Source organism: Trachypithecus francoisi, unplaced genomic scaffold (assembly GCF_009764315.1).
Source record: "Trachypithecus francoisi isolate TF-2019V2 unplaced genomic scaffold, Tfra_2.0 Lachesis_group11, whole genome shotgun sequence".
In the NCBI taxonomy this organism is placed as follows: domain Eukaryota; kingdom Metazoa; phylum Chordata; class Mammalia; order Primates; family Cercopithecidae; genus Trachypithecus; species Trachypithecus francoisi.
This window is the reverse complement of record NW_022681456.1, coordinates 90,143,331-90,168,686: the sequence shown is the minus strand read 5'-3', so window position 1 is coordinate 90,168,686 and position 25,356 is coordinate 90,143,331. Positions and strand designations below refer to the sequence as shown.

The window sequence follows — 25,356 nt, the reverse complement described above, 5'->3', positions numbered from 1 at the left end:
TAAACCTTATGCTCTATTGAATTAAGTTAAATATAAAAAGGCTACAGAAAAATCATTTATGATAAATTCAGGGAATGTAGATACTTGATTTTACACATTCAGTAAATATTACCATGCCAAAGTATGAAGACATTTTTGAATTATCTTTCAACTCAGCTCTTGCTTGGTTGTTTCCATAGCAATAGTGAGTGAACAGTTAAAAGCCACTGTATCATTTCTGTAGCTTGCGGTGGTCACCTTGTGTTCATTTTAATTTAAAAAAAAAATACCTCTATGCTTCTAAAATTAATTTGACAATACTTGTATTTCCTTTTCACCCTAGTGTAAAACACAACAGGGCAATATTGGATTAGCTTCCTTTATTGAGTTTCAGGACATTTACTTTTATCCCCTCTGAGATTCTGGTGCATCAAAAAATTTAACATGTAATTAATATCATAATCTCTTTTAACTTTGAGATTAAAAAAATTTTATATCAAAACGCGAAGGACCAATTCTTGAAGACATTCCCAACCTCACATACTCTTCTCCTTATGTGTATCAGTTAGGATCCTGGCAGGAAACAGATGGCACATTCAAGCTGGTTAATTAAAGAGTATAACAAAGTGACCGTTTATAAAGATACGACTAGAAATAGAGAAAATAAGATTGGACAGTTACCTCCCAAGGACAGAATAGCCAGAGCTGTTACTATCCCTAAGCCAGAAGATGCAAACAGTAGAAGTTATCAGAACCTGGAGTGGGCAGTGAGACAGAGAGGAGTACCTTTCAAGAGATATAGCCTTCAGTAAGGTGACACACCAAATCACGGCAGTGACCAGGCAGGAAGGGAGCCAGCAGAATAAATATCCAAACTTTACTTCTTCCTAATATGCCAGCAGTGTTTCCTGCTGCAGTATAATAGAAACCAGACAAGAATCAAGAGGACAAAGGAACCCACCATTAGGGTCTGTATAGATCAGCCACCCCAGGAGGCAGAGCAGGGTAGAAAGGCTGAAACGGAGGAGCTAGAGAGGAAGAACTAAGTTATCCATCACATCCCTTACTTAGGCATATCATTTTCAATTTGGAAATTTAGAAATAGCAACTTTCAATTTGGAAATAGCATAACAGGAGTTTATCATCAGCAGAACTAGAATGCAATTTTTATAGTGAATCATCTGTAGAAAAGAGGAACATATTAAACAAGATATTCAGACTCACATGTGTTATACGGTAAGAGAAATATTTATTTAATTTTGCACAAGAACGAGCTTATACTGAACAAATTCAATCAAATAATATTAAGTGCAGTAAAACAAGGAAATAGGGATGACTTTTCCTGTTAGAAAATATTAAGTAACCATGCCTGTGCATTATTTTTATCATTACAATAACTTGTTTCAGATTTCTTTTCAGAGTACTGTACATAACATGTTATAGCTTCTTTGCTTTACTTCTGAAAATATAATTCATTCACTGCCTGACATTTTATTTCTTGCAGTGAGGAACCTAACCGATTCGTGAAGATTCTGATCTAGAGGAAAATTTTCTGCACCAGTGAAGCTAGAGACTTTCACAGATCCAATGGGCTCAGGCTTTCTATCCAGCAGCAGGATGTCACGGTGTATATTCCACGCCCATTCTTCTACATGGTGATGTCAGACACAGTAGAGGCAGACTTGAGGTCTAATTGTGCCCCAGTAATTTTCCTTTTGTGATTTTGTCAAGCTCCACAAATTTCATAATTGAAAGTTCACTCAGCTATTAACAAAGCTGCATTTAGCTGCCCACAAATCACCCAATTTAAGTTTTAACTTTTTTTGGTCTTTTTAATGAAAGAACATTCTTTTAACAGAAATCTCCCATGAGACAGTTAACTTCACAGTTCCTGAAGGCACTGTGGATCCACTGAGCAACAGATGTGGCCATTCTAGATTTAAAAAAAGTAGAAAGAAGAACAGAGTATGAATTTTTAAGCCATTAGTAAATGATCACATTTATGGATTGGTACGTACAAATAAAACTGTATAGTTTATTTCTGCATTCCTAAAAATTCAATGGCCCAATCACTTTTCATAATTCTACTATTGCCAACTCAATTATTATGTCCATTGCATTTGTGGGAAGCCATAAACTGACTTTACCCATTGGCATCCTCTGTATCACATTTGTTCTTTTATTTATTTGCAAAATACGTACTGAGTCTATGTAAGCACTACATATATTAATAAATAAAGCAGACATGGTCACTACTCTCACAGAGCAGGGTTTGCAGTTTATAAGGGAGAAAACTAGTAATTACCAAGACAACATACAATCAAAACTTGTGAAAAGTGCTAAAAAGGTGCTGTGAACTAAATGTTTGCATCCTCTTACAATCCACATGTTGAAATCCTACCCCTCAGTGTGATGGTATTAAGAGGTAAAGCCTTTGAGAGGTAATTAGTGAATGAGGGTAGAGCGCTCATGAATGGGATCAGTGCCCTCATAAAAAAAATGAGAACACATGCGTCCTCTCTCTCCATCTACCATGTGATACAACGAGAAATGGCCGTCTGCAAACAGGAAGTGCGTCCTTGCCAGATACCAGATCTGCCAGGGTATGGATCTTGGAGTGTGATAAATGAATTTCTCAGCCTCCAGAATTGTGAGGAATGAACTTCTGTTGTTTAAGCCACCCAGTCTATGGTATTCTGTTACAGCAGCCTGAACTGACTAAGACAAAAGGAAATAAATTAGGTGGTGGTGTGAGATTAATAAAAGACTAGCTACTTAGTCAGTGGCCAGGGTAGACTATTCTGTGAGGTGATATTTAAACCGAGACCTGGTGACTGCATGAAAAGGTGGCCAAACGTGCAGGAACCAGCATAAGGAGAGGCTTTGAAATGAGGAGAGTTTTGTGTAGTTAAGAAACTGAACAAAAGCTTTGGGTAAGAATTTTCAGTTGGGGAAGAAAACTGTGATGATGAAATAGGATAAATAGGCAGGGAAGGGCCAGATATGCAGAATTAGTTTTCGATATAAGGTGTCACAACAATATAGTGTTGTACAAAGACGAAAAATCTTCTATCCTATTCTATTGATTCCCTGCACTCTTACTTTTCTCAACCAGCTAACTCATACAATAACGTTAATATCGTTTCTAAAACCGTGATGGTGATAATATCCCTCTACTCCTTAAGTGTGTACTCTGTGGCAGACACTTTGTCAGGCATTTAAAATACATTATCTGATTTCAACCTGATAGCATTCCCAGTGGGATTCCTATTAATAGTCACGTGTTTTAGATTCAGAAACTAAAGATCAGAAAGCTTAAATATCATGTACAAAATCACACAGCTAGTACATGGTAGAGCTAGGATTAAAATTCAGGCTAGCCTGACTCTAAAATACATCCTCCATTATATAGTTTCTCTCAGAAAATTGGCTTTTGATGATTGAAATGTATAATACTTTAACATGATAAAAATCGAAAGCGTCTTTGTTTCTATAAGAGGAAATCTGAAAAGATTTTGATACTCCAGCCTTTGCTAAAGCACACCAAACGAGGGAAAAGCCAGTATATATCCAAGAAGAATATTATCAATTTAACTTACTCTCATCTTTTCTAAGTTATTATTAAGCTGAGTTCATATTCTGACAGTGACAGACTCAACCATTTCTTAGACCTCTAGTGGCATTTTAAAGTTTTGTCATCATATCTCCAGCCCCTAACATATTCCTAGAGACAGAACTGTTCGAATGAGACTTGTAGAACTCAGCTGTGCCCCAGAATCTCCAAGATGCCCCAGGCTGGAACCACCTTTGCCTCTCCTGTCTGCCAAAGGCCACTTCGAGGTGCTGGCTCAGAGGCACAGGTTTTCTGACCATAACCAGGTCACACAATCTTTCCTAATTCATTGGCCCAATAAAGTGATGGGAGTACCAGTTCCTGGGAATTTCAGCTCCTCAAATTATATGGCTTTGGAGCAGAAATATAATTAGGAAATTTCTGGAGCCTTCCATCATTGAGTATGTGCAATTAGCATTAGAACCCTCTGGGGAAGAAACCATTAGTATTGCACCCGTAAGTATGTCTTAGGAAGGGACTCTTTGTTTTCTAAAATCTTCCAGGAGTGCATTGCTTGTTCCATAAGGATAGATTCTGCTACAACAGGATTCTACAAACCATATCAATGGCAGCTCCTTAATTAGGGAAGCATGGACAACTAATAAAACACCCTACTTGGGTTCCAGTTTTACTGATAGCATAGTTTCTTATATAAGACTAACCCTCCTACAGATTAACAACTACAAAGTCTGAACAAAATACAAAAATAACAATTGAAAGCAATGGAGAGTATCAGGCAGACACTACAGCAGTTTCAATCTTTGAAAGAAGGGAAAGGTACTGTGCGAGTGTTGTTTTCACTTGGTATTTCCCCTTAGGGCACTCCCTAGTCTGTGCAGCTTGAGATAACTATAAGGAAAGCAGAAAGCCACAATCTCACTGAGGTGTCAGAGGACAGCTTGGGGGTTGTCAGAGTGGCTGGAAATTGAGGGGGAAATATCTATAAAAGAAGCAGTGAATCAGTAAACAAACTCCTCTCAAATCCTTGGCTGATCTTTGAGTTGCAGAAGAGATTCTAAAGAGAAAATCAAGAGAGCCACAGTTTGAAGGTTGAAAGATATGAGAAGAGCTTTCAGATGCTGCTCACTGAAGCAGTGCGTCAAATCTGTGTCCTTCAAAGCTATAAAGGATTGATAAGCAATTTAAGCTTTCCTTAGACTTCTATCTCTCACCACCTACAAAACATAAACTAAAAATGGATTAAAGATTTACATGTAGTATTAATACCTGCAACTATAAAACTACTAGAAGAAAACATAAGACAAATGCTTCAGGACACAGGTCTAGGAAAATATTTTATGGGTGAGACCACAAAAGCACAGGCAACAAAAACAAAAATAGATAAATGAGACTATATCAAACTAAAAAGCTTCTGCACAGTAAAGAAAACAATCAACAGAATGAAGAGAAAACTTGCAGAATGGAAGAAAATATTTGCAAACTATTCATCTGACAAGGGACTCATATCCAGAATGTACAAGGAACTCAGATAACCGCAAAATACTGCAAGTAATCCAATTAAAAATGGGCAAAGGATTTGAATAGAAATTGCTGAAAAGAAGTCATACAAATGACCAACACATATATTAAAAAGGTTCAACATCACTAATCATCAGGGAAATGCAGGTCAAAACCACAATGAGCTATCATCTCCCTCCAGTTAGAACAGCTTTTATTAAAAAGAACAAATTACAAATGCTGGTGAGGATGCAGAGAAACAGGAACCCTTATGCACTGTTGGTGGGACTGTAAATTAGTATAGCCGTTATAAAAAACAGTATGAAAGTTTCTCAAAAAACTAAAATAGACCTAACACATGATACAGCAATCTCACTACTGGGTTTCTACTGAAAGGAAAAAAAATCAGTTTATTGAAGATATATCTGAACCCCTATGCAGCATTATTCACAATCACCAAGATATGTAATCAACCTAAATATATATCAACAGATGAATGAACAAAGAAAATGTGGCATATATCCACAATGGAATACCATCCAGACATAAGAAGAATGAAATCTTGTCATTTTCAACAACATGGATGAGCCTTGGAGGACATTATGTGAAATAAGCCAGGTGCAGAAAGATACAGACTATGTGTTCTCTCTCATATGTTAGAGCTAAAAAAATTCATCTTATAGAAGAAGAATTATGGTTATCAGAAGCTAGGAGGAGTATAGGGGAGAGGAGGATAGGAAGATGTTGGTTAAAGGATACAAAATTACACAGCTGGATAGCAGGAATAAGTTCTAGTGTTCTATAACACTGTAGGATAAATATAACTAATAATAATTCATTGTATATTTTCAAAAATCTAGAATAAAGGATTGTTGAATGTTCCCAACAAGAAGTAATAAATTCTTGAGGTAAAAATACCCTAATTGCCCTGATAATTACACACCGTACATATGTATCAAAATATCACTCTGTACCCCACAAATATGTGCAACCACCATGCATCAACCAAACATACAAGGAAAAAAACAAACAAACAATTCAAGCTTTCAATTGAAGGCTCAAAAGGGCCATGATTAGGAGTAAAACAACACCTATATATTAAGAGATTCACGCTAAAACTAAAGGTAAATTTGAAACAGACCTTCCTAACTGGTGTAAAGCCAACCTTCAATAAGTGCCAGGTTATTGGCCAATAATTTACAACCTGCTAGAACAGAAACAGTTTTCACAAGAAGCCAATGGAACCTATGGTCTATAAAACATATCATCCATCATATCCAATATATTATAAAAATTAATAGACATGTGAAGAAAAATGGAAAATGTGGCTCCTAACGAAGAGAAAAAGTAGTGAATGGCAAATGACTCAAAGATGATCCAGATGTTGTAATTAGCAAAGACTGGAAGGTATCTATCATAAATTTGCTCAAAAATGTAAAAAGATATGGTCATAATGAATGAACAAATAGCAAAGCTTGGCAGAGAAATTAAACTATTAAAAATTAAGTGGAAATTCTGGAACTGAAAAATGCAATATCTGAAATGAAAAGATTCACTAGACCAACCTAATAGCAGATTAGAGATGGCAGAAGAAAAAGTCAGTAAATTTGAAGACAAAGCAATAGAAATTATCCAGTCCATAAAACAAAGACAAAAATATTGAAATAAAAATAGAGCTTTAGTGACTTTTAGGATAATTAAACCATCTAAACAAATGTTTAACTGGAGTCTCAGAAAACTATGAGAGAAAAAGATGTGGCAGACAAAATATGTGAAAAAACAGTGGCTCAACTTTTCTCAAGTTTGGTGAAATGATATCAACTTAGATATTCAAAAAGCCCAGCAAACACCAAAGAAAATAAAGACCAAAAAAAGAGATCAGACCTAAGCACATCATAGTCAAACTACTAAAAACAAAGATAGAGAATCACGAAAGGAAAAAGTGGGGGAAAAAAGAAATACTGCATACAAGGGAATAAAAAAACAAATGATCACTGTATCAGAAACAATGGAAACTAGAAAATGATAGAATATCACCTTTAAAGTTCTGGAAACAAATCTGTCAATCCTGAATTCTATATCCAGTGAAAATATTCTTGAAATATAAAGACATTTTCAGATAAATTAAGAGTTGAAAGAACTTGTTACAAGCACATCTGCAATAAGGAAAATGCTAAGGAGTGTTACTCAAGCTGAAGGGAATGTAACCAGATGGAGACTCCAATATGTCAGAAGAAATGAAGAGTACCAGAAATGGTAAATATGGTAGTCTTCCCTTATCTGCAGTTTATCTTTCCACAGTTTCAGTTACCTGTGGTCAACTGTAGCCCAAACAAGTGAGTAAAATGTATGATAAAACATTCTGAGAGAGAGAGAGAGATCACATTCACATAATTTTTATTATAGTATATTATAATTATTATATTTTATTATTAGTTATTGTTGTCAATCTCTTACTGTGCCTAATGTAAATTAAATTTTATTATATGTATGTATAGAAAAAAACATTGCATATATAGGGTTTAATAAGGTTCAGTACTATTGTGGTTTCAGGCATCCACTTGGAGTCTTGGAACACATATCCCTTGTGGAAAAAGGAGCAATTACTACATGTGAATAAATATAAAATATACCATTTTTCTTTTCTTAATTTCTTTAAAAGACACAAGACTTACTAAAGCAAAAATAATAACATGGAACTGTAGGATTTATAGTGAACAGAGTTGTAAAATATATTACTGTTTTAGCACAAAAGCTGTGCGGATAAAATTATAATGTTGCAAAGTTCTTATATTTTATATGAGTAGTATAATACTATATCTAATTATAATATAATAAGTTAATGATGTATAGTATAATCCCTAGGACAACAAATAAAATAATAATATGAAAAGTTACAGTTTAAAATCCAATAGAACAATTTAAATAAAATAAAAATGTTATTAAAGAAAAAGAAGGCAGGAATGGATAAATAGGTGTATAAAATATAGATGGGACAAATAGAAAACAAATGACAAAATGGTAGTCCTAAATCCATCAGTGTCGCAAATTACATTAAATGTAAATAAACAAAACACTTTAATAACAGATTTGCACACTGGGTGAAAAATAAGAACAATACATTATCTATTAAAAATGCACTTTAAATATAAAACCGTTGAAAGATTAGAAGTAGATGAACAAAACAATATACTGCGTGGCTAAATAAATATCAGACAAAATTAATTTCAAGTCAAGAAGTCTTGCTAGAGATAAGGAGGGACATTACGTAGCAATAAAATGGTCAATTCATAGAAGACATAAATGAGTACAAGCTGTGTAATTCAATTTATATGAAATTTTATAAAGGCAAAATGAATTTATTACAAAGAAATAAAATTAAAGTTGCCTACTGAAAGTAGGTGTTACTGAAAGGGGATCCAAAGATGCTCTCTAGAGTGCTGGATATATTCTGTTGGATATATTCTGTATTTTGATTTATCAAACTCATCAAACTATATACTTAACTGTGAATTTCACTATAATAAATATTACCTTGATAAAAATGAAAATAAAACTGACTCACTGAAACTCAGTCTGACTACTAGGAATAATAAGCACCTACCATCAAAACTCATAAAATAACTATTTTTTTTTTTTTTTTTTGAGATGGAGTCTCGCTCTGTCGCCCAGGCTGGAGTGCAATGGCCGGATCTCAGCTCACTGCAAGCTCCGCCTCCCGGGTTTACGCCATTCTCCTGCCTCAGCCTCCCGTGTAGCTGGGACTACAGGCGCCCGCCACCACGCCCGGCTAGTTTTTTTTTGTATTTTTTAGTAGAGACGGGGTTTCACCGTGTTAGCCAGGATGGTCTCGATCTCCTGACCTCGTGATCCGCCCGTCTCAGCCTCCCAAAGTGCTGGGATTACAGGCTTGAGCCACCGCGCCTGGCCTCTAATTATTTTTATATAGTGACACAGTAAAATAAGTTTCCTTAAGACCTTTCTATTTTTGGCTATATTTATTGTTAAAGAAGTCCTTGCCACTCTTCATGCTAACCTTTGCGAATCAAGGTTAGAAGACAGTCAACTTTTAATTTTCAGCTACACTTATTTTTTTTATCCTATTACTGTCAATATTTCAGTATGTTTTAAAGGAGTCCATTTCCTTTATTTTCAAACTTTTTGTAATTAAAGTGAGTATGTAATTATACATAACATTTTTATCTTAATTTTTATTATAAGCATTGTGATCACTTCAACAGCTGAATAATAATATATAATCTTCTAATACATAATTAGAATATATTATATAAGTATAACATATCATATAATTGCATTGTACACAAAGTTACTATAATTTATTTAACTGTTCTATTGTTGGATATTTTAGTTTCTTCCTTAATTCTGTATGACAATGTTGAGATGGATATTGGCATGTATATAGCTTGTTTTATACTTTAGATTATTTCTTTAGGTTAGATTCTCAGACCTGGGATTAAAGAGAACAATATATTTGTGTGTGTGTGGGGGGGGGGGGGGGGTGGGGATAGTGTGTTGCACTGTGTATTTTTTAATGATATTAACAGTGCACAAAACTAATAATTCCAGTATATCTCTGTCAGCATTAGAAATTATGAGAAACTTCTTTACTAGAGTATATGAAAATAATTACTTGTAATTTTAGTTTACAATTAAGGTTCAATTATTTAAAGGCTCAATGATTTCCTCTTTTAGTATTTTTAGTGAGTTGTTTATTTATCCTTTGCAGATTTATTTATGGGGGAAATAATTGCTTTTTAAAAAAGCTTTAGGGGCAAGGTCTTACTTTGTCACCCAAGCTGGAGTGCAGTGGCATGATCATGGCTGACTGCAGCCTTGAACGCCTAAGCTCAAGTGGGCCTTCTGAGCAGTTGGGATTATAGGTATGAGCCACTGCACCCAGCAGTAAGTACTTTTCTTATTAATGTTTATGTTTTTAATCTAACACATAAACCAAATCTGCTGAAGCTATTTTTTTAGTCTGTAGTTGTGACTTTTTTTTTGGTGCTAATTTTATGTATCTATAGAAGCACTAATCTTTTCTTTCAGTTATATTTTATCATTGATAAATTTTAAAAAGTATCTCCTTCTAGAATTTTGATAAATATTTAATTATATTTTCTTTATTTTAATTTATTTTAATACTTAACACTTTTTCCATGTGGAATTTGTTTTGATATGTAACATAATTTTTATAACTGTGTGTTATTTCCCTCAAATTGTTATTTAGTCATTCCATTATTTGTGAAATAATGCTTTTTTCCCTCCATTGATTTGCAAAGTCCTGATCATATATTAAAAGCTTTATTATAATATTGCCCTTTTATAGGCATTTTTTCCATAGATCTTGTTATCTATTCTAATGTTAGAACAGAGGTCCACTGGCACAACTTCAAGTTTGTAGCTTTTGATAGATGAAGGCAACATTTAGGAAGTGAGGATCTTGATCGCTTTACAAAACTCCAATTTCTTCCATACCTCAGTAACTGTAGCATTGTATCTAGAGTCTCCCTAGGAGTTAAAGTAGCTCCCTGGTTTCTGATTTTCAGTTTCCTGCACAGTGATTGTCTATTAAAGGAAAGGACTCCCTAACCCCTTCTTCCTCCTTATTTCTCAATTGGATACATCCCTCTTTGTTGTTTGAAGCTCAAAGTGTTCTAACCAAAGTGTGCTTCTCTAGAAGATTTTGAAAAAGAGAACTTCTGAATTCATTTTTGACTCAAGAGTTTAACTTTTGAGTGGAGAAGGCTTTTTTCCTTTAACCTAAGAAAATTAAATTTGAAGACACCTTTAAAAAGAGAAAAGAAAACTTGTCCTTTTCTACCCAACTAACTCCTAATTCTTAGATCTCATTTACTGAGGAGTTACTCCTCAGCCAACATTTATTGAGTGCTTACTATGTGTTGAGCACTGTCTGAAACTTTTTGCGTGGATCATGTCACTTAATTCTTAGAGTAACCCTCTCAAGTAGGCACTATTACAATTCCCAAGTAGGTACTATTATTTTTCCCATTTTTAAGGACAGCAAACTGAGCTAGAGACAGATTAATGAATGTCCCCTGAGGTCACATAATTAGTGAGGTTGACCAGGCTTTGAATCCAGGCAGCCTGATTCCAGAGACTACATTCTTGACCACTAGACCAAGCCTGTCCAAGAAAACATTTTGTGATAACAGAAATGTTTTTTGTGTGTGTGATATAGTTTGGATATTTGTCCCCATGCAAATCTCATATTGAATTGTAATCCCTAATTCTGGAGGTGGGACCTGGTGGGAGGTGTTTGGAACATAAGGGCAGATTTCTCTTGAATGGCTTAGCATTATCCCCTAGGTGCTGTTCTCATCATAGTGAGTTCTCACGAGATCTGGTCATTTTAAAATGTGTGGCACCTACCCACTAACTTTCTCTCTCTCTCTCTCTCGTTCTGCCATGTGAAGTGCCCACTCTTGCTTTGCCTTCCACATGAGTAGAAGCTTCCTGAAGCCTCCCCCGAAGCAGACCCTGGTACTGTTTCCCATACAGCCTGCAGAACTGTAAGCCAATTAAACCCCTTTTCTTTGTAAATTACCCAGTCTCAAGTATTTCTTTATAGCAAAGCGAGAACGACCTAACACAGTGTGCTATCTAATATGACAGCCAGTAGCCACATGTGGCTATTGTGCAACTGAAATGTGGCCAGTGAAACTAAGAAGTTAAATTTTTCATATTATTTAATTTTAATTAAAATATAAATAGCCACATGTGGCTACTGACTAGCATATTGAACAACAGAGTACCAGATAATAAGCTGATAGAGAATAACTCCCAGGGGTGACTGTGTCTGGTTCTGCTTATCATTATATACCTGGTACCAGCACAATGCCCCACACAGTGTGTATTTATCAATTAAAAACAAATAACTCAGAGGGGAGTAGAATGGAGATGTAATAAATAAAATAGTGCTTTCAAAGCACTAAATTGTAAAGAATGTTTACCTCTAAGGCAATATCTGAAGCCTGTTTTGCATAAACTTTATTTTAAAATAACACAAAATAAGTGTAATAAAAATTAGTATTTGAGATAAATTTGACAAAACTGAGCATATTTTATGACTCATATTTAATAACAAGAGATAAAGAAAATAGTATCTAATACTAACTTCTGCAAATCAGTACTTATCTGACAGGAAGAAATGACTTTAATATCAAAATACACTTTCTGGAATATATTTCTATCAAGAGCTGAGAGATTATAGTAGTTGTTTATAAGGCAGTGAATGACAAGCTCGTTCAAATTCTTTACCCCAGAAAACAGTCTGAGTTGTTTTTCTGCCTATTACTATATGCATTTTTCTTACTGCAAATACCTTCTGTGCTATATTTCATTTTTGTTCATCACTCAATATATATTTTTGTCACTATTGCTCAGAAGAATAATCTCACAGAAAGATTAAGGGTGTAAGAGGACTCAACTCTATTTGGTAATTAAATGTCAGAAAGTATTTCCCTGTTAGTCATTAGTGCTAAGTTTCGAGATATGCACTATTGAATATACACATATTAAATGTATATTAAAGGAACCTTGCACATACATTCTTAGTAACTTTTAGTAACAGTAACTTTTAAATTTTCTAATGCATTTCATAAAACAGCAGTAAATGTTCACTCAAAAAGCTTTGATTGATTGACAAATTGCATTGATTGAAAGAACTAGAAATTTGAGCTTGAAATAGATAAAAATGGCATCTCAAAGCTTAAAGCATTTTATATTTCTTTGTCCTGTTACTTCAACCTACTCTGGTAAGAATTTGTAGTAAGTGAATCTGAATTAAATTGCTGTGTAGGATAAAAATTACAAAATGGAAATGCTCACTTAAAAAAATCAGAGCAGTTACAGATATCTGGCTATGTTATGCTGAGAAAAATCTGACACGTCTGCTATTTGGTTATTACTGTTAAGCCTTTAGGTTATTTATTTAGTTTTAGTGTTGATTACAAAATTATGACTATAAATCATAATGGCCACAAGATTAAATTTATATAGAAATAATAATCAAATTAGAATGCTTCCAACATTGTCACTGATCTACAAACTCTATATGCTCTGCCTACATTCATTGTATTTGTGCTCTCATTGAAGCAAAAGGCACAGAGCTCTATTTTCCAATGAGAATAAGGTGAAAGAACTTTGTAATGGTTTTTCTCCAACTGTATGAATAAAATATGGTAAAAAACAGATCTTAAATTTTTCAACTCAATGTAACTGACCATAACAAACCAAGAAATACGCCCATCTTTGCCACATTGATTTCCACTTTGGAAAATGTAATAAATCTACTTCGCTTATGTATCTTACGGACCTTGTAAAAGAACCAGCTAAAAATCAATAAAACAATATTGTCTCCTATCATGAAAGAAGAAACATGATGTTTGTTGTTTCAGCTTTTTAAAAAGATGTGTACAGTTAGATACTTAGGACAATTTAAGTAGCTTGTTTCTATTCTGGTGATATAAATAACGGATCATTCTGGTTTCAGTCCATGCACTGTCCTTGAACATACATCAGAGGGATGCCCATGATAGCCTTGGAACTAATAGAGCTGAGTGGCATTCCTCCCATCTATGTTTGAAAAATAAACAGAAAAAAAAACCTTCCCATTGTCAGGTCGAGCACATTATTATCTATGAGCCCTGGGTGCAGCTGGCAAAGTGCTCACTATTTAAATGTAATGGGGTTTACCTTGCACTGGCAGAGAGTACACTCAGTGCCATGTTTGATCCAAGAGGACCCGGTGAAGCGAACCACATTCATCTCGTCCAGGCAAGTCTTGGTGATGTCATTGCGGATGGTGTCGGCCTGGCAAGGGTCTGTGACACAGCGCGGGCAGCACTCATTCTCTGGGAGAATACTGAATTCACACTCCACATCTGGGCAAGGCAGGGGCCAACAATCAACTTCCCCTTGCTACAAGAAAAACAGATGTGCAAGGGCAGAGGGAGAGGGAGGAGGAAATGGAGGGAGGCCAGGAAAAAGCAGATGAGCACAGTGTTTACTGAATACTCAATTTATTTGACTGATATTTAAACTTAGATCTACAAAGCCCATGAATCTTTCAGGGAATGTATTAATACAAAAGCCCTATCAGAATGATGAGTTCTGTATTGCAGCTTGATTTTGAAACAATCTTCAGGATTTAAATAACACCCATAAAACCAAAGCAAAAATCACTTATCTTAAAACAATAAAATGTGCATGCCCCATCTTTCCCATGACAAAGGAGAGAGGTTTTTATTTAACGTTTTTGCCCATGTGATACCTTTTTCATTCTTTCGCTATTTTTTCTAAGCTGTTATTCATTCCTTTATGCATAAAGAATGTTTTGTTCATTTACAAGGAAATAAACTAAAATATGAAGGGAATATGATGGTTTTTCTTTGTTCATTTATATATCTTTCAGTGTAGAGACTTTGAAAAACAAAACAAAACAAAACAAACCCTAGGAATTGATTTCACTCCTTTTTAATTCCACACAGGAAAATAGTGTGAATTGGATCTTTTTAAAAATGTAGTTCCCACCTGTTTCCTATTTTCTTCATAATTCTGAATCTCATGGTTTGGGAGATGAAAGCAGCCTTCAGGCACAGAAACTGACCTTGGTCTTTCCATTGATTTTTGGGTTGAAAGTACAAAAAGGAAGGAACAAAAAAGCTTTGCCTTAAAAATAACCTCACACAAATAGAAAGAAACTGGCCATAACTTTAAAAGTAGCATCTTCTGTGAAAGTTTCTGCTATAAAGACACATAGACCAATTTTCCTTCTCATTTACACCACTAGAAAGAAACAAGAAATTTGTTCAACTGAAAAAAGGCTTTAACAAGTCATTACTTTCTTCTTATTTATTGTTTCTAGTAAAAGTTTTATAAATATATAGAGAAATTCAATTCTAATATATATTTATTGCATATCCATATTACGTGCAAAACAAGGTGCCCACCAGAAGCAATGAAAATAACAATCTTTAGAAGGAAATAAACGGTTTTGGTTGTGGGGGTGTTGTTTTGTTTTTTAAGTCTAAACATGACTGATATAAATAGGTTAACAAAAGTTCTACTTGGAAAAAGAATATTTTTTTCATGAATGCCATTATTCTATCAATAATTGTCTTTAAGTAAGCCTAAACTGGATAGGAATGGGGAAGCTAGGAGAGTCTTTTCTTCTTTTGAGCTATGGAGATACTTCTGAAAGAGACATTACTGTCAGTGAAAGACTATTCAACACCTTGTGCCACACCTACCTCAGAATATTCCTTCTTGGGTTGTGATCGTGTAACTATCACCTCATCATCCTAACCAGGCTCACTTTTTATAACTGTCAACACTGTGGCCTGGTGCTAGGTATTGGCAAATGGGGAGGGCAAAGTTTGTTCCCTATTTAGATTCTGGGCCTAAATTTTCTTTCCACTTCATGTAGTTAAATTTACCAAGCAGCGGCACTGTTGACAATTCTGGACCCAGGTGTCACCACTGTTGTACAAAGTTTCCCCATTTTGATGGAGGCACTGACTACTAAGCCTTGGGTCACATTCAGGGCAGCAAAAAAGGTCAACTGTTGGATTCTCACAGTCACAGACCATCCGTCGACACATAACGAATCCATTCTGTATGAAAAAGAAAAAAAGCAGTTACCAAAAAGTTCCATTGCTCAATACAATAACACACACACACACACACACACATATATTTCAGATGGTGACTTGGAAGTTGAAATAATTCACACTGCTTATCCAATATAATAAATTTTCTTTAACATTTCTTTTTTTAGCTAACACAAAAAAATTACCTAAGCTGGGGGATTTTCAATTTCCTTTCCACATACTACTCCTCAAATGACCAGAAAATATTTTTTTCAGAAATGACCAGCATAAAATGATAACCACTGTGTATATAAATGTCTTCATTTATATGTAAGAATATATTTGTATATTAGTATGGTAAGTTGCATACTAACTAAATTTTGTTTTGTTTGAGGGCATGTGTTTTAACATTTCATAGTTAATAAAATATATATTACTAAATTTCTGGAGTATTTAACACCTATGTTTTTGTATAAACCGTTATTAATTTCTTTTACGAAAGTTGAGTTTTTGGTACATAATATTATTCATCTGAAAATAATTTGAGCATTCATTGTAACTAGGTACATATAACAGAATACCTATCTAAAACTGAAATATAGACCAAATAAATATTTTTCACTTTTGGATCATAGCATGTTCATTCTGACTTTATTTATGCAGTCATTCAAACATGATATTGTGACTAGGAAAAAATTAGCACGGTTAGTAATAAAATTTTATCAACATGTGGATAGATAAATACATTGGTATATCCATACAATGAAATAATATTCAGCATTAAAAAGAAATGGATTACAGATATATGTAACAATATGAATGAATCTCAAAAACATAATGTTGAGAGAAAGAAGCCAGACACAATATAGTATGTACTATATAACTCCATTTATATGAGGCTCTAGAAAATACAAATTTAATCAATAGGGACTGGATGCAATTTTTGCCTGGATCTAGGGTTGTGGGACTAACTAGGAAAGAACATAGGCAACATTTGGGCTAATGGAAATGTTCTATTATATTAATTGTGCTGGTAGTTAAGTGGATGTACACATTGTCAAAACTCATCAAACCATATACACACTTAAAACATATGCAAATTACAACTGAATAAAATTGATTAAAGTTTTTTATTTATACCAACCTGACATGAGCACACAGAGCACCTGTCGTTTTCCAAAACCCAAATCTGACCATTGTGCTTAACTTTTCCATCATGGATGCAGTCCCCTGTGCAATTCTTTCCATGAGGACATCGACAATCATATCCACCATCCAAATTGAAGCAAATGGTATCATTGGCACAGCTGTGCCTCCCAGTCCCACACTCATCAATATCTATAGACAAGAAAAAACGGCATGCAATGTGCTTAGAATATGTGCAGTTTCAAACAACTGCAATCAGGTCAGTTGTCTCCTGACATAAAGTATTCAACTGTAAATTAATTTTCATCTTACTGGCTTGCATTTGTGATTAAATGTTGACTAAAGCAATGTTAATGATCTGGGGATTTCACAGGAAAATATTATCATGTTTCATTTAAAAAATCGGGTAACCTTGGCTAGAATTTCAACTTTTATATCTATGTAAATACCATTAGGCTTTATGAAACATTTATATTTTTGAGAGTAAAAATATGACTCAATTTACCAAATAAAAACAGTTTAACAGTGGAAATTCTAAAAGTGCCTATGATACTTTAATGGGGATATCATCCCCAGTGTTAAACTGGTGATTACAGAAAAATCCCTTCTTAGTGGGAGATGAAATGTCATGAGATCCCTGCAGCATTTTATGCAATATCAAACCTTATTCTCGCAGCTGCACCTGCCCCCCTCCATGAAGCTCTTTCCATTGTTCTGCCTAGGTGATCTTCCCTTGCATTCCAGGTATTTTCATACGGTCCTTAGACTTTGACTCTCAACCACGGAAGGGCAAATAATCATCAGCAATTACCATCTCTCTCACAAAGAATCCACTACTTCTTAACTTTTCCATTTCAGATTATCATTTTGTCCCCTGCCTGACTCAGTTGGCAACTGCCCATACTTCACCTGACATCACCTATTTCATGGCCATCACAGCCTAAAGCATTTTCATACAGATGAAAAAGCAAACATATCGTGACCCACAGATCAGGTCCATAAGAGGAGATGGGATTCACTTTTATTTACCCCCGTAATTTAAAGGTCACAAGCCAAAATACATTTCGGAGACGTGGTATGAACGACAATAAGCAGTTATTTCCCATTTCATCAGTTTCCTCTGAGTAAAGGTCAAGAAAGAAAGAATTAAATCATGGCAGAAGTGGGTTAGAGACAAGATGGAATGTATAGCTTTTAACGAGGGTGCTGTATACTGATTCTCCTTGAAGATTTTAAAAATAAGGTTTAGGAAATATCTTTATCAAATGATTTGACTTCAACATTAACTGAAGACTTGGACTAGTTAAAATTTGGCAATTTTAAACTTCTTATATACTTAAATTCTGCCACATATATATTCCTGAAAGTAAGCCACAGGACATTTTTTTTCTGTTTGCCTTGATTTTTATTAGTTCCCATTTCAACAAAACTAATGAATTGGATCAAGAGCCGAAAAAGTGATTATAGAGCTTTATTAAGCTTGATTTGTTAAGGATAATATTACTTATTATTGTAGACTATGATCAGAAAGAAAACTGTTAGCCAGGATGAGAATATATTTTTTAAAAATTAAGTACTATGGTTAATGTGTATTTTTTCAGATTACAGAAAATTTTTCTCTTTGTAATAAAAATTAAATTTTATTAGCTAGTTTTATATTTCGTCAATTCGGAATGATATGGTACATCTGGTGAGTTGATACTTGTCTCCCATTAAATATTTCTAGAATTAAGAATAATAATTAGCCAGAAAAGTATAAACAAACCATAGTTATTTGGTCTCTTTGACAACAAACGCTACAGACATCCTTACTACATAGCTTTTTTACAGTCTACTATAAGGACATTATTCCATGAATGGCAATGGCTGAATTTTTGCAATCATTTTATTTTGCTTGACACTTTAAAATAAAAGCTGGGTTATCAGATAATACTTTTTTTCCTGTTATAGGCAGAAAGATTCCACAGGGTTGCTGCATGGGACAAAGAAGAGATGTCCAGGCACAAGATGAATATGTATACTTAAATAAAGCACATCTATAATAAAGAAATAGAGAAAAAAGTTGCTCATAACAATGGTTGGCATGTACTTGTTATACCTGGAAAAAATGTGTGGGCAGATGCATCATAATGGACTAACTACAATCCCTTGCTATCCAAGGAGTTTGAGTAAGTTTGAACTCAGCTTGTTTTTTCTGCTTATTATCTACACTGACTCTGACAATGCAGAAACTTTTCCCAATTAACTGGTGATATAGAATTTTGGAACCCATTTTTACACATAGCTTGGTTATAACAAGATTCCCAAATTAACTATCTATACAAGGTGTGTATTCTACTTTGAAAAACCTATCATGGTATACCTATCATAGCATATACAAATTCCAACTTTAAAAATATAGATAACTCCTTTAGTGAGTGATTATTGAAGAAATAAGGTTGCTAAATCCATTTGCCAGTGTCAGTTTTCATGTAACTTGGTCTAGCAGGGCACTTGACGAAACTTTCTCCCTCTCCTTGATACATTTTCCCTACTTGCTTCCTATCACACTGGTAGCTCTTCTGGATCTTTTTTGTCTATACATTCTCTAGGTATGGCAATTATACTACGATTAATATTTAGCCATGCAAAGAGTAGGTAAACAGTAGTCTAGAGTGCTTTTGAGGCAAGAGTGTGCTTGAAGGCCCAACGTCTAGAGCTATTAAGATGTGCTGGAGAACCAGAAGTGCTGGTAGACTGGAATGTTCAGTGAGAGAGCAGAGTAAACAGCATGTAGCTGAAGAGCTACTCAGGGTCCAAGGAGAGGTCATGTTAAGAAACTTGAACTTTTTCATAAAGCCAATAAAATGTCATTTTAGAGAAATGCAAAAAAAAAAAAAAAACACCATCTGATTTTCATTTTAGACAGGTTCCTTTGGGTTCATTTTTGAAAAGAGATTTGAATGGATTAGAATTTGGAGCCAGGAGACCAGTAAATAGACTGTTTCCATAGTCTAGGCAAAAGATGATCATACAATAAAAGCAGAGTCTCATAGTGGTTGATATGTGCCAGACTCTGAGAACTTTTCATGTAATGATTTATTTAATCTTCACAACCACCCTCAAAGATATAATTAAATTATGATTCTCTCTTTATAAATCAGGAAATTGAGACATAATACTGTTACATAACTTGCCCAAGGTGACACAGCCACACAGCCAGTAGGCCCAGATGGGAACTGAAGCAATCATGCTCTAAGTCTGTGCTCTTAAGTACCATGCCACACTGAGTTACAGCAGTGGGGACGCATAGAAAGAGACAACAGAGAGAATTAACACAACATAGTGATTTGTTGGCTTTGAAGATTAGAAAGAAAGAGAGATCAAGAATGATGTTTAGATTTCTGGCATGGAAAATATGGCTGATGCTATTTATGGAAAGAAGAGCAAGATTTTGCTGTGGAACAGAAGAGCGGGGAGGGATAAAGGCATACGTGTTCAGTTTAGGACTGGCTAAACTGCACTTCCTCTGGGCTTCCAAGCAGAGCTGTTCAGCAAGTAGTTGGATATGTGTGTCTGGGGCTCAGAAAATAGGATTGGGCCAAAATGTGGATTTGATGCAGACTACTTTCATCATCTCCTTTCTCAAAAAGAGTCCTTCTACTCAGGTTCAAACTTTGTAGTACTTAGAGTATTTAGAGCTACTTTTGTTTGCAGTCATTTTCCCTATCTTGACTTGGCAATAATCTCATCATACTTAGCAAAGTCCTAAAGCAAATACTAGGTACTCTGAGAAGCCTTCCTTGGTGCCAAAGAGCAAATAATTTCTCTTTGTTCCTTCACAGCATGACATTTCGATTTCTTCTCAAAATCAAATGCTTTTCTCAATCACAGCGTTGGGCTTGAACAGACTATTTAAAATACTATCATGTAAACTTCATTTTTTTGGTATCAAAAGTTCAAAAAACTTCACCAAACTTAAAGATTGTCCAGAAATTAAAGCAATAATGGGAAATGTTGGCATAAATATAAGATATTTATGAGAAAAAAGATACTGGATGGTGTTTCAGAGAGAGACAAGGTTTTAGGCACAGTGGAAATGGGGGATGGATAAGGAAAATGGGACTCTGGCATGTTACCTCAGGATGAAATGTCTAAATCTCTGAGATAAATGGATGAGCAAAACAGCAAACAATTTGTATGAATGCAGCTTATAAACATGTATGTTGTAGATCACACAACTGTAACCTAAAAAGTAATGACACAGTGAATTTATTTATTCATGCCGTCAAGTATGAGTCTTACACTTCAGAGTAACTGTAAAGCTACCACTGTGACTTTTTCTACTTTCTTCCCCCCAGCAACAGAAAAATAGCACCTTCTTTGATATAATCATATTCTTAAAATGGAATCCTTCTAAATACTAATATTACAATTCTACAAATCACAGAAATTGCAGTAAATGGAGAATGTTTAGAAGTTTTTTTTTTTATCTTTTTTAAAAAATATATCTATTCATCTGACAAAGGGCTAATATCCAGAATCTACAAAGAACTTAAACAAATTTATGAGAAAAAAACAAACAACCCTATCAAAAAGTGGGCAAAGGATATGAACAGACACTTCTCAAAAGAAGACATTTATGCAGCCAACTGACACAGGAAAAAATGCTCATCATCAGTGGCCATCAGAGAAAGGCAAATCAAAACCACAATGAGTTAGAACAATGATCATTAAAATGTCAGGAAACAACAGGTGCTGGAGAGGATGTGGAGAAATAGGAACACTTTTACACTGTTGGTGGGACTGTAAACTAGCTCAACTATTGTGGAAGACAGTGTGGCGATTCCTCAAGGATCTAGAACTAGAAATACCATTTGACCCAGCCATCCCACTACTGGGTATATACCCAAAGGATTATTAATCATGCTGCTATAAAGACACATGCACACGTATGTTTATTGCAGCACTATTCACAATAGCAAAGACTTGGAACCAACCCAAATGTCCATCAGTGATAGACTGGATTAAGAAAATGTGGCACATATACAGCATGGAATACTATGCAGCCATAAAAAAGGATGAGTTCATGTCCTTTGTAGGGACATGGATGAAGCTGGAAAACATCATTCTCAGCAAACTGTCACAAAGACAAAAAACCAAACTCCACATGTTCTCACTCATAGGCGGGAATTGAACAATGAAAACACTTGGACACAGGAAGGGGAACATCACACACCAAGGCTTGTCATGGAGTGGGGGTAGGAGGCTAGGGATAGCATTAGAAGATATACCTAATGTAAATGATGAGTTAATGGGTACAACACACCAACATGGCACATGTATACATATGTAACAAGCCTGCACGTTATGCACATGTACCCTAGAGCTTAAAGTATAATAATAATAAAATATATATATATACACACACACATATATATATATAAATCAGATGTGTTCTTTTAAAAAAATTCTTCAGGCCGGGCACGCTGCTTCGCGTCTGTAATCCCAGCACTTTGGAAGGCCGAGGCTGGCAGATCACGAGGCCAGGAGATCAAGATCATCCTGGCTAACACGGCAAAACCCCGCCTCCACTAAAAGTACAAAAAAATTTAGCCGGGTGTGGTGGCGGGCACCTGTAAACCCAGCTACTGGGCAGGCTGAGGCAGGAGAATGGCGTGAACCTGGGAGGCGGAGCTTGCAGTGAGCCGAGATCATACCACTGCACTCCAGCCTGGGCGACAGAGTGAGATTCTGTCTCATAAAAAAAAAGAAAAGAATCCTTCGGAGCATATTGTCCTCTGACAGAGTAGTAGGTTTTTCTGATAATCTTTATACATTTTATTGGTAGATAATGGTAGAATCATCTTTCCAGAATAGTGTTTTTGTTTTTTTAAAAAATATTTTTCACTGCTCCTATGTTTGTGGATTTCCTTGAAGGGCCTTTTCTATGAAGACGAATCCTCTGCTTTGCTGTCTTCATATTTATAATGTGTTATTTTGATGTTTAGTTTAATTATCTTTGTTACTTTCTGGGCTGAACACTCATGAATGCATTAATTATGTTTTATCCTGATCATTATTATATATCTACTTTTAACTACATATATATATCCATTATCTGTCATACTAATATCTACATTCCAACATAGGTTATGTGCCTAATGCATTTCTAATGAAGAGATTAGTTATCTATTATTTATCTCAATCTTTTCATTGGACAAATAAATGTATCATCTACTATGTGTCAGACACCGTTCTAGGCATTGGAGATATGATAGCTGACAAGCAAACACAAACTATGACCTTTGAAGCTTACATTCTAAAGCAGATAATAAGAAAGCAAACACATAAATACATACTATAATTTCAGGTGAGTTTATAATTTCTATCAAAAAAAAGTGAAGCAGGGTAAGTGAATAAAGTGTCAGAGGTGGGAGACTATTTTAAATTAGTAGTCCAGGAGAAACCATTTGAGAAGAAATTTGAATTAAATGAAAGAAGAACCATGCAAAGATCTAGGGGAAGGGCATTCCACATAAAGGGACAGTACATGCAAATAAATCTGTTTTGTATATTTTAGAAATGGTAAGAAAGCGAAGGATGCATATCATGTGAGCCCTTGTCAACCATGGTCAGGGTTTGCATATTGCTTTGAGAGGGGTGGAGAGGCTCCAGGAGTGTGAACAGAGGAGTAACATGATCTAACTTCAGTTTTAGAAGAATCACTCTGAATGTTATAAAAAAAAAAGGCTCTAGGGGAATTGGGCATGGAAGTAGGAAGACCAGTTTGGAGGCTGTTATAGTGGTTCAGGCAAAAGGTAGTAATGGCTTAGATTAAGATGTTAACAACAGAAGTGGCAAAGGGTGGTCAGACTGGGAATATATTTTGAAAGTTGAAACTGTGAGATTTGTTAATGTATGGAAAGTGAGATATGAGGAAAAGAAGGAAGAAAACAATGACTAAGATGTAGTTCTGGACAACTATGTTAAAGGACCTGTAGGACTTAGAGAGTAAATTAAAAGTTCTGTTTTAGCCATATTAGGTCTGAGTTGTCTATTAGACGTCCAGGCTGAGCTACCTAGTAGGCCACTAGATGTAGAATCTGTAGCCAAGGCAGAGGTCTGAATTTGGGATATATAGATGGCATTTTGAGCCATGAAACTGGTTGACTTAGGGATTGAGAATGGATAGAAAAGACTGACAAAGTGAGAGCCCTGGGGCATTTGAGAGAGTTAAAAAAAAGGCCTGTAGGAGAAAGGAGAAAAACCAGGAGAGAGTGGTGAACCTGAAGCCAAGTGAGGAAAATTATGTTTTGAGAGAAAGGAATGATCAACTGAGTCAAATGCCTGAGTAGTTGATCAAGGAGATAGTAATTGATCAGCTAATTTGGCAAAATGGAAATTGTTAGTAATCTTGAAAGAAAAGCATTGGCTAGAGCAGTGAGACTAAAGTGTCACTGGAAGGAAGAAGGCAGAGATAACAAGTATTGAACATTTTTTCAAGGAATTTTGTTCTAAAGGGGACAGAAAACTGGAAGATATGTCTGTAGAGTCAGGTGATGTCAAGGGAAGTTACATTTTGTTTGCTTTTGTTTTGTTTTCAAAGATGGCTGCTACTCTTGACTCTTTGAACACTGATAGGAATGATGCAGTAGAAAAAGACTTAATTATACGGAAGAGAAAGTTAATAATATATGGGCAGTATCCTTAAACAGGTGAGAGAGGATGAGATGCAAGATACAATGATGAGTTTGATATTTGATAGCAGTGGGGCCACTTCCTCCAATAAAAGAGGAGGGAGAAAAAGCAGCAGGTATATAGAAATAAACGAGCAGATATATAGAAATAAATAAATAAGCGAGTATGGGTTGTGGTGGAAAGTGAGGCAGATCGCTTTTGACTACTTCTGTGTTCCCAGTTAAGTAGACAGGCCACTGCCAGAGAATAAAGAGAAAGGAAGCAGTATCCAAAGTCTGAGGAGACTCAAGAAGTTGTGAAATGGCTGTTAACTGGAAAGTTGGAAGGGAATGTAACTAAGGAAATGAAGTAGGAATGCTGGACAGTGCTGATGGCCCTTACAGTAGGTAGCTTCTGAGATGGCCCCAGTGATCTCACCACTTAGTATTCAAGCCCTTGTGTAATCCCCTTCCTTTGAATGTGGGATGGACTTACTGACTTGATGCTAACAAATATAAAGTGTGAGAAGTGATGGAATGTCACATCTGACATGAGGTTGTAAAAAGACTATGGTTCCCATATTGGGCATCTGTTCTTGGATTGCTTGCTTTAGGGGAAGCAAGCTCCCACGCCTTGAGGAGTGACCCATGTATTAAGGAGATGAGATCTGCCAATAGCCACATGAATGTCCTTGGAAATAGATTCCCATTCCCCCCACTACCACCACAGACAAGCCTTCAATATAAGAAGACCATAGTCCTGGCCAAGAACTTGACTGCAATGTCATTAAGGCCCTGAATCAGAGCCACCCAGCTAAGCTGTGCACAAATCCCTGACCCACAGCAAGTGTGAGACAATGTTTGCTGTTTT

At 35.4% G+C, this 25,356-nt stretch overlaps 1 protein-coding gene across 2 annotated transcripts in view; it reads right to left on the bottom strand.

Annotated features, from left to right (window-relative positions):
* Window positions 1-1,206: 1,206 nt before the first annotated feature.
* The window catches only part of NELL2 (neural EGFL like 2), a 395,035-nt gene continuing 370,885 nt past the window's right edge, over window positions 1,207-25,356 (bottom strand). The window contains exons 17-20 of one of the 2 annotated variants that reach the window (XM_033222343.1): window positions 16,826-17,019; window positions 15,529-15,705; window positions 13,787-14,011; window positions 1,207-1,912 (exon numbers count right to left, since the gene is read on the bottom strand). In XM_033222343.1, the coding sequence (XP_033078234.1) occupies window positions 1,862-1,912; window positions 13,787-14,011; window positions 15,529-15,705; window positions 16,826-17,019 (647 nt within the window). In that variant the 3' untranslated portion in view covers window positions 1,207-1,861. The remainder of the gene's footprint in view (window positions 1,913-13,786; window positions 14,012-15,528; window positions 15,706-16,825; window positions 17,020-25,356) is intronic. The other variant, XM_033222344.1, reaches the window with a different exon arrangement.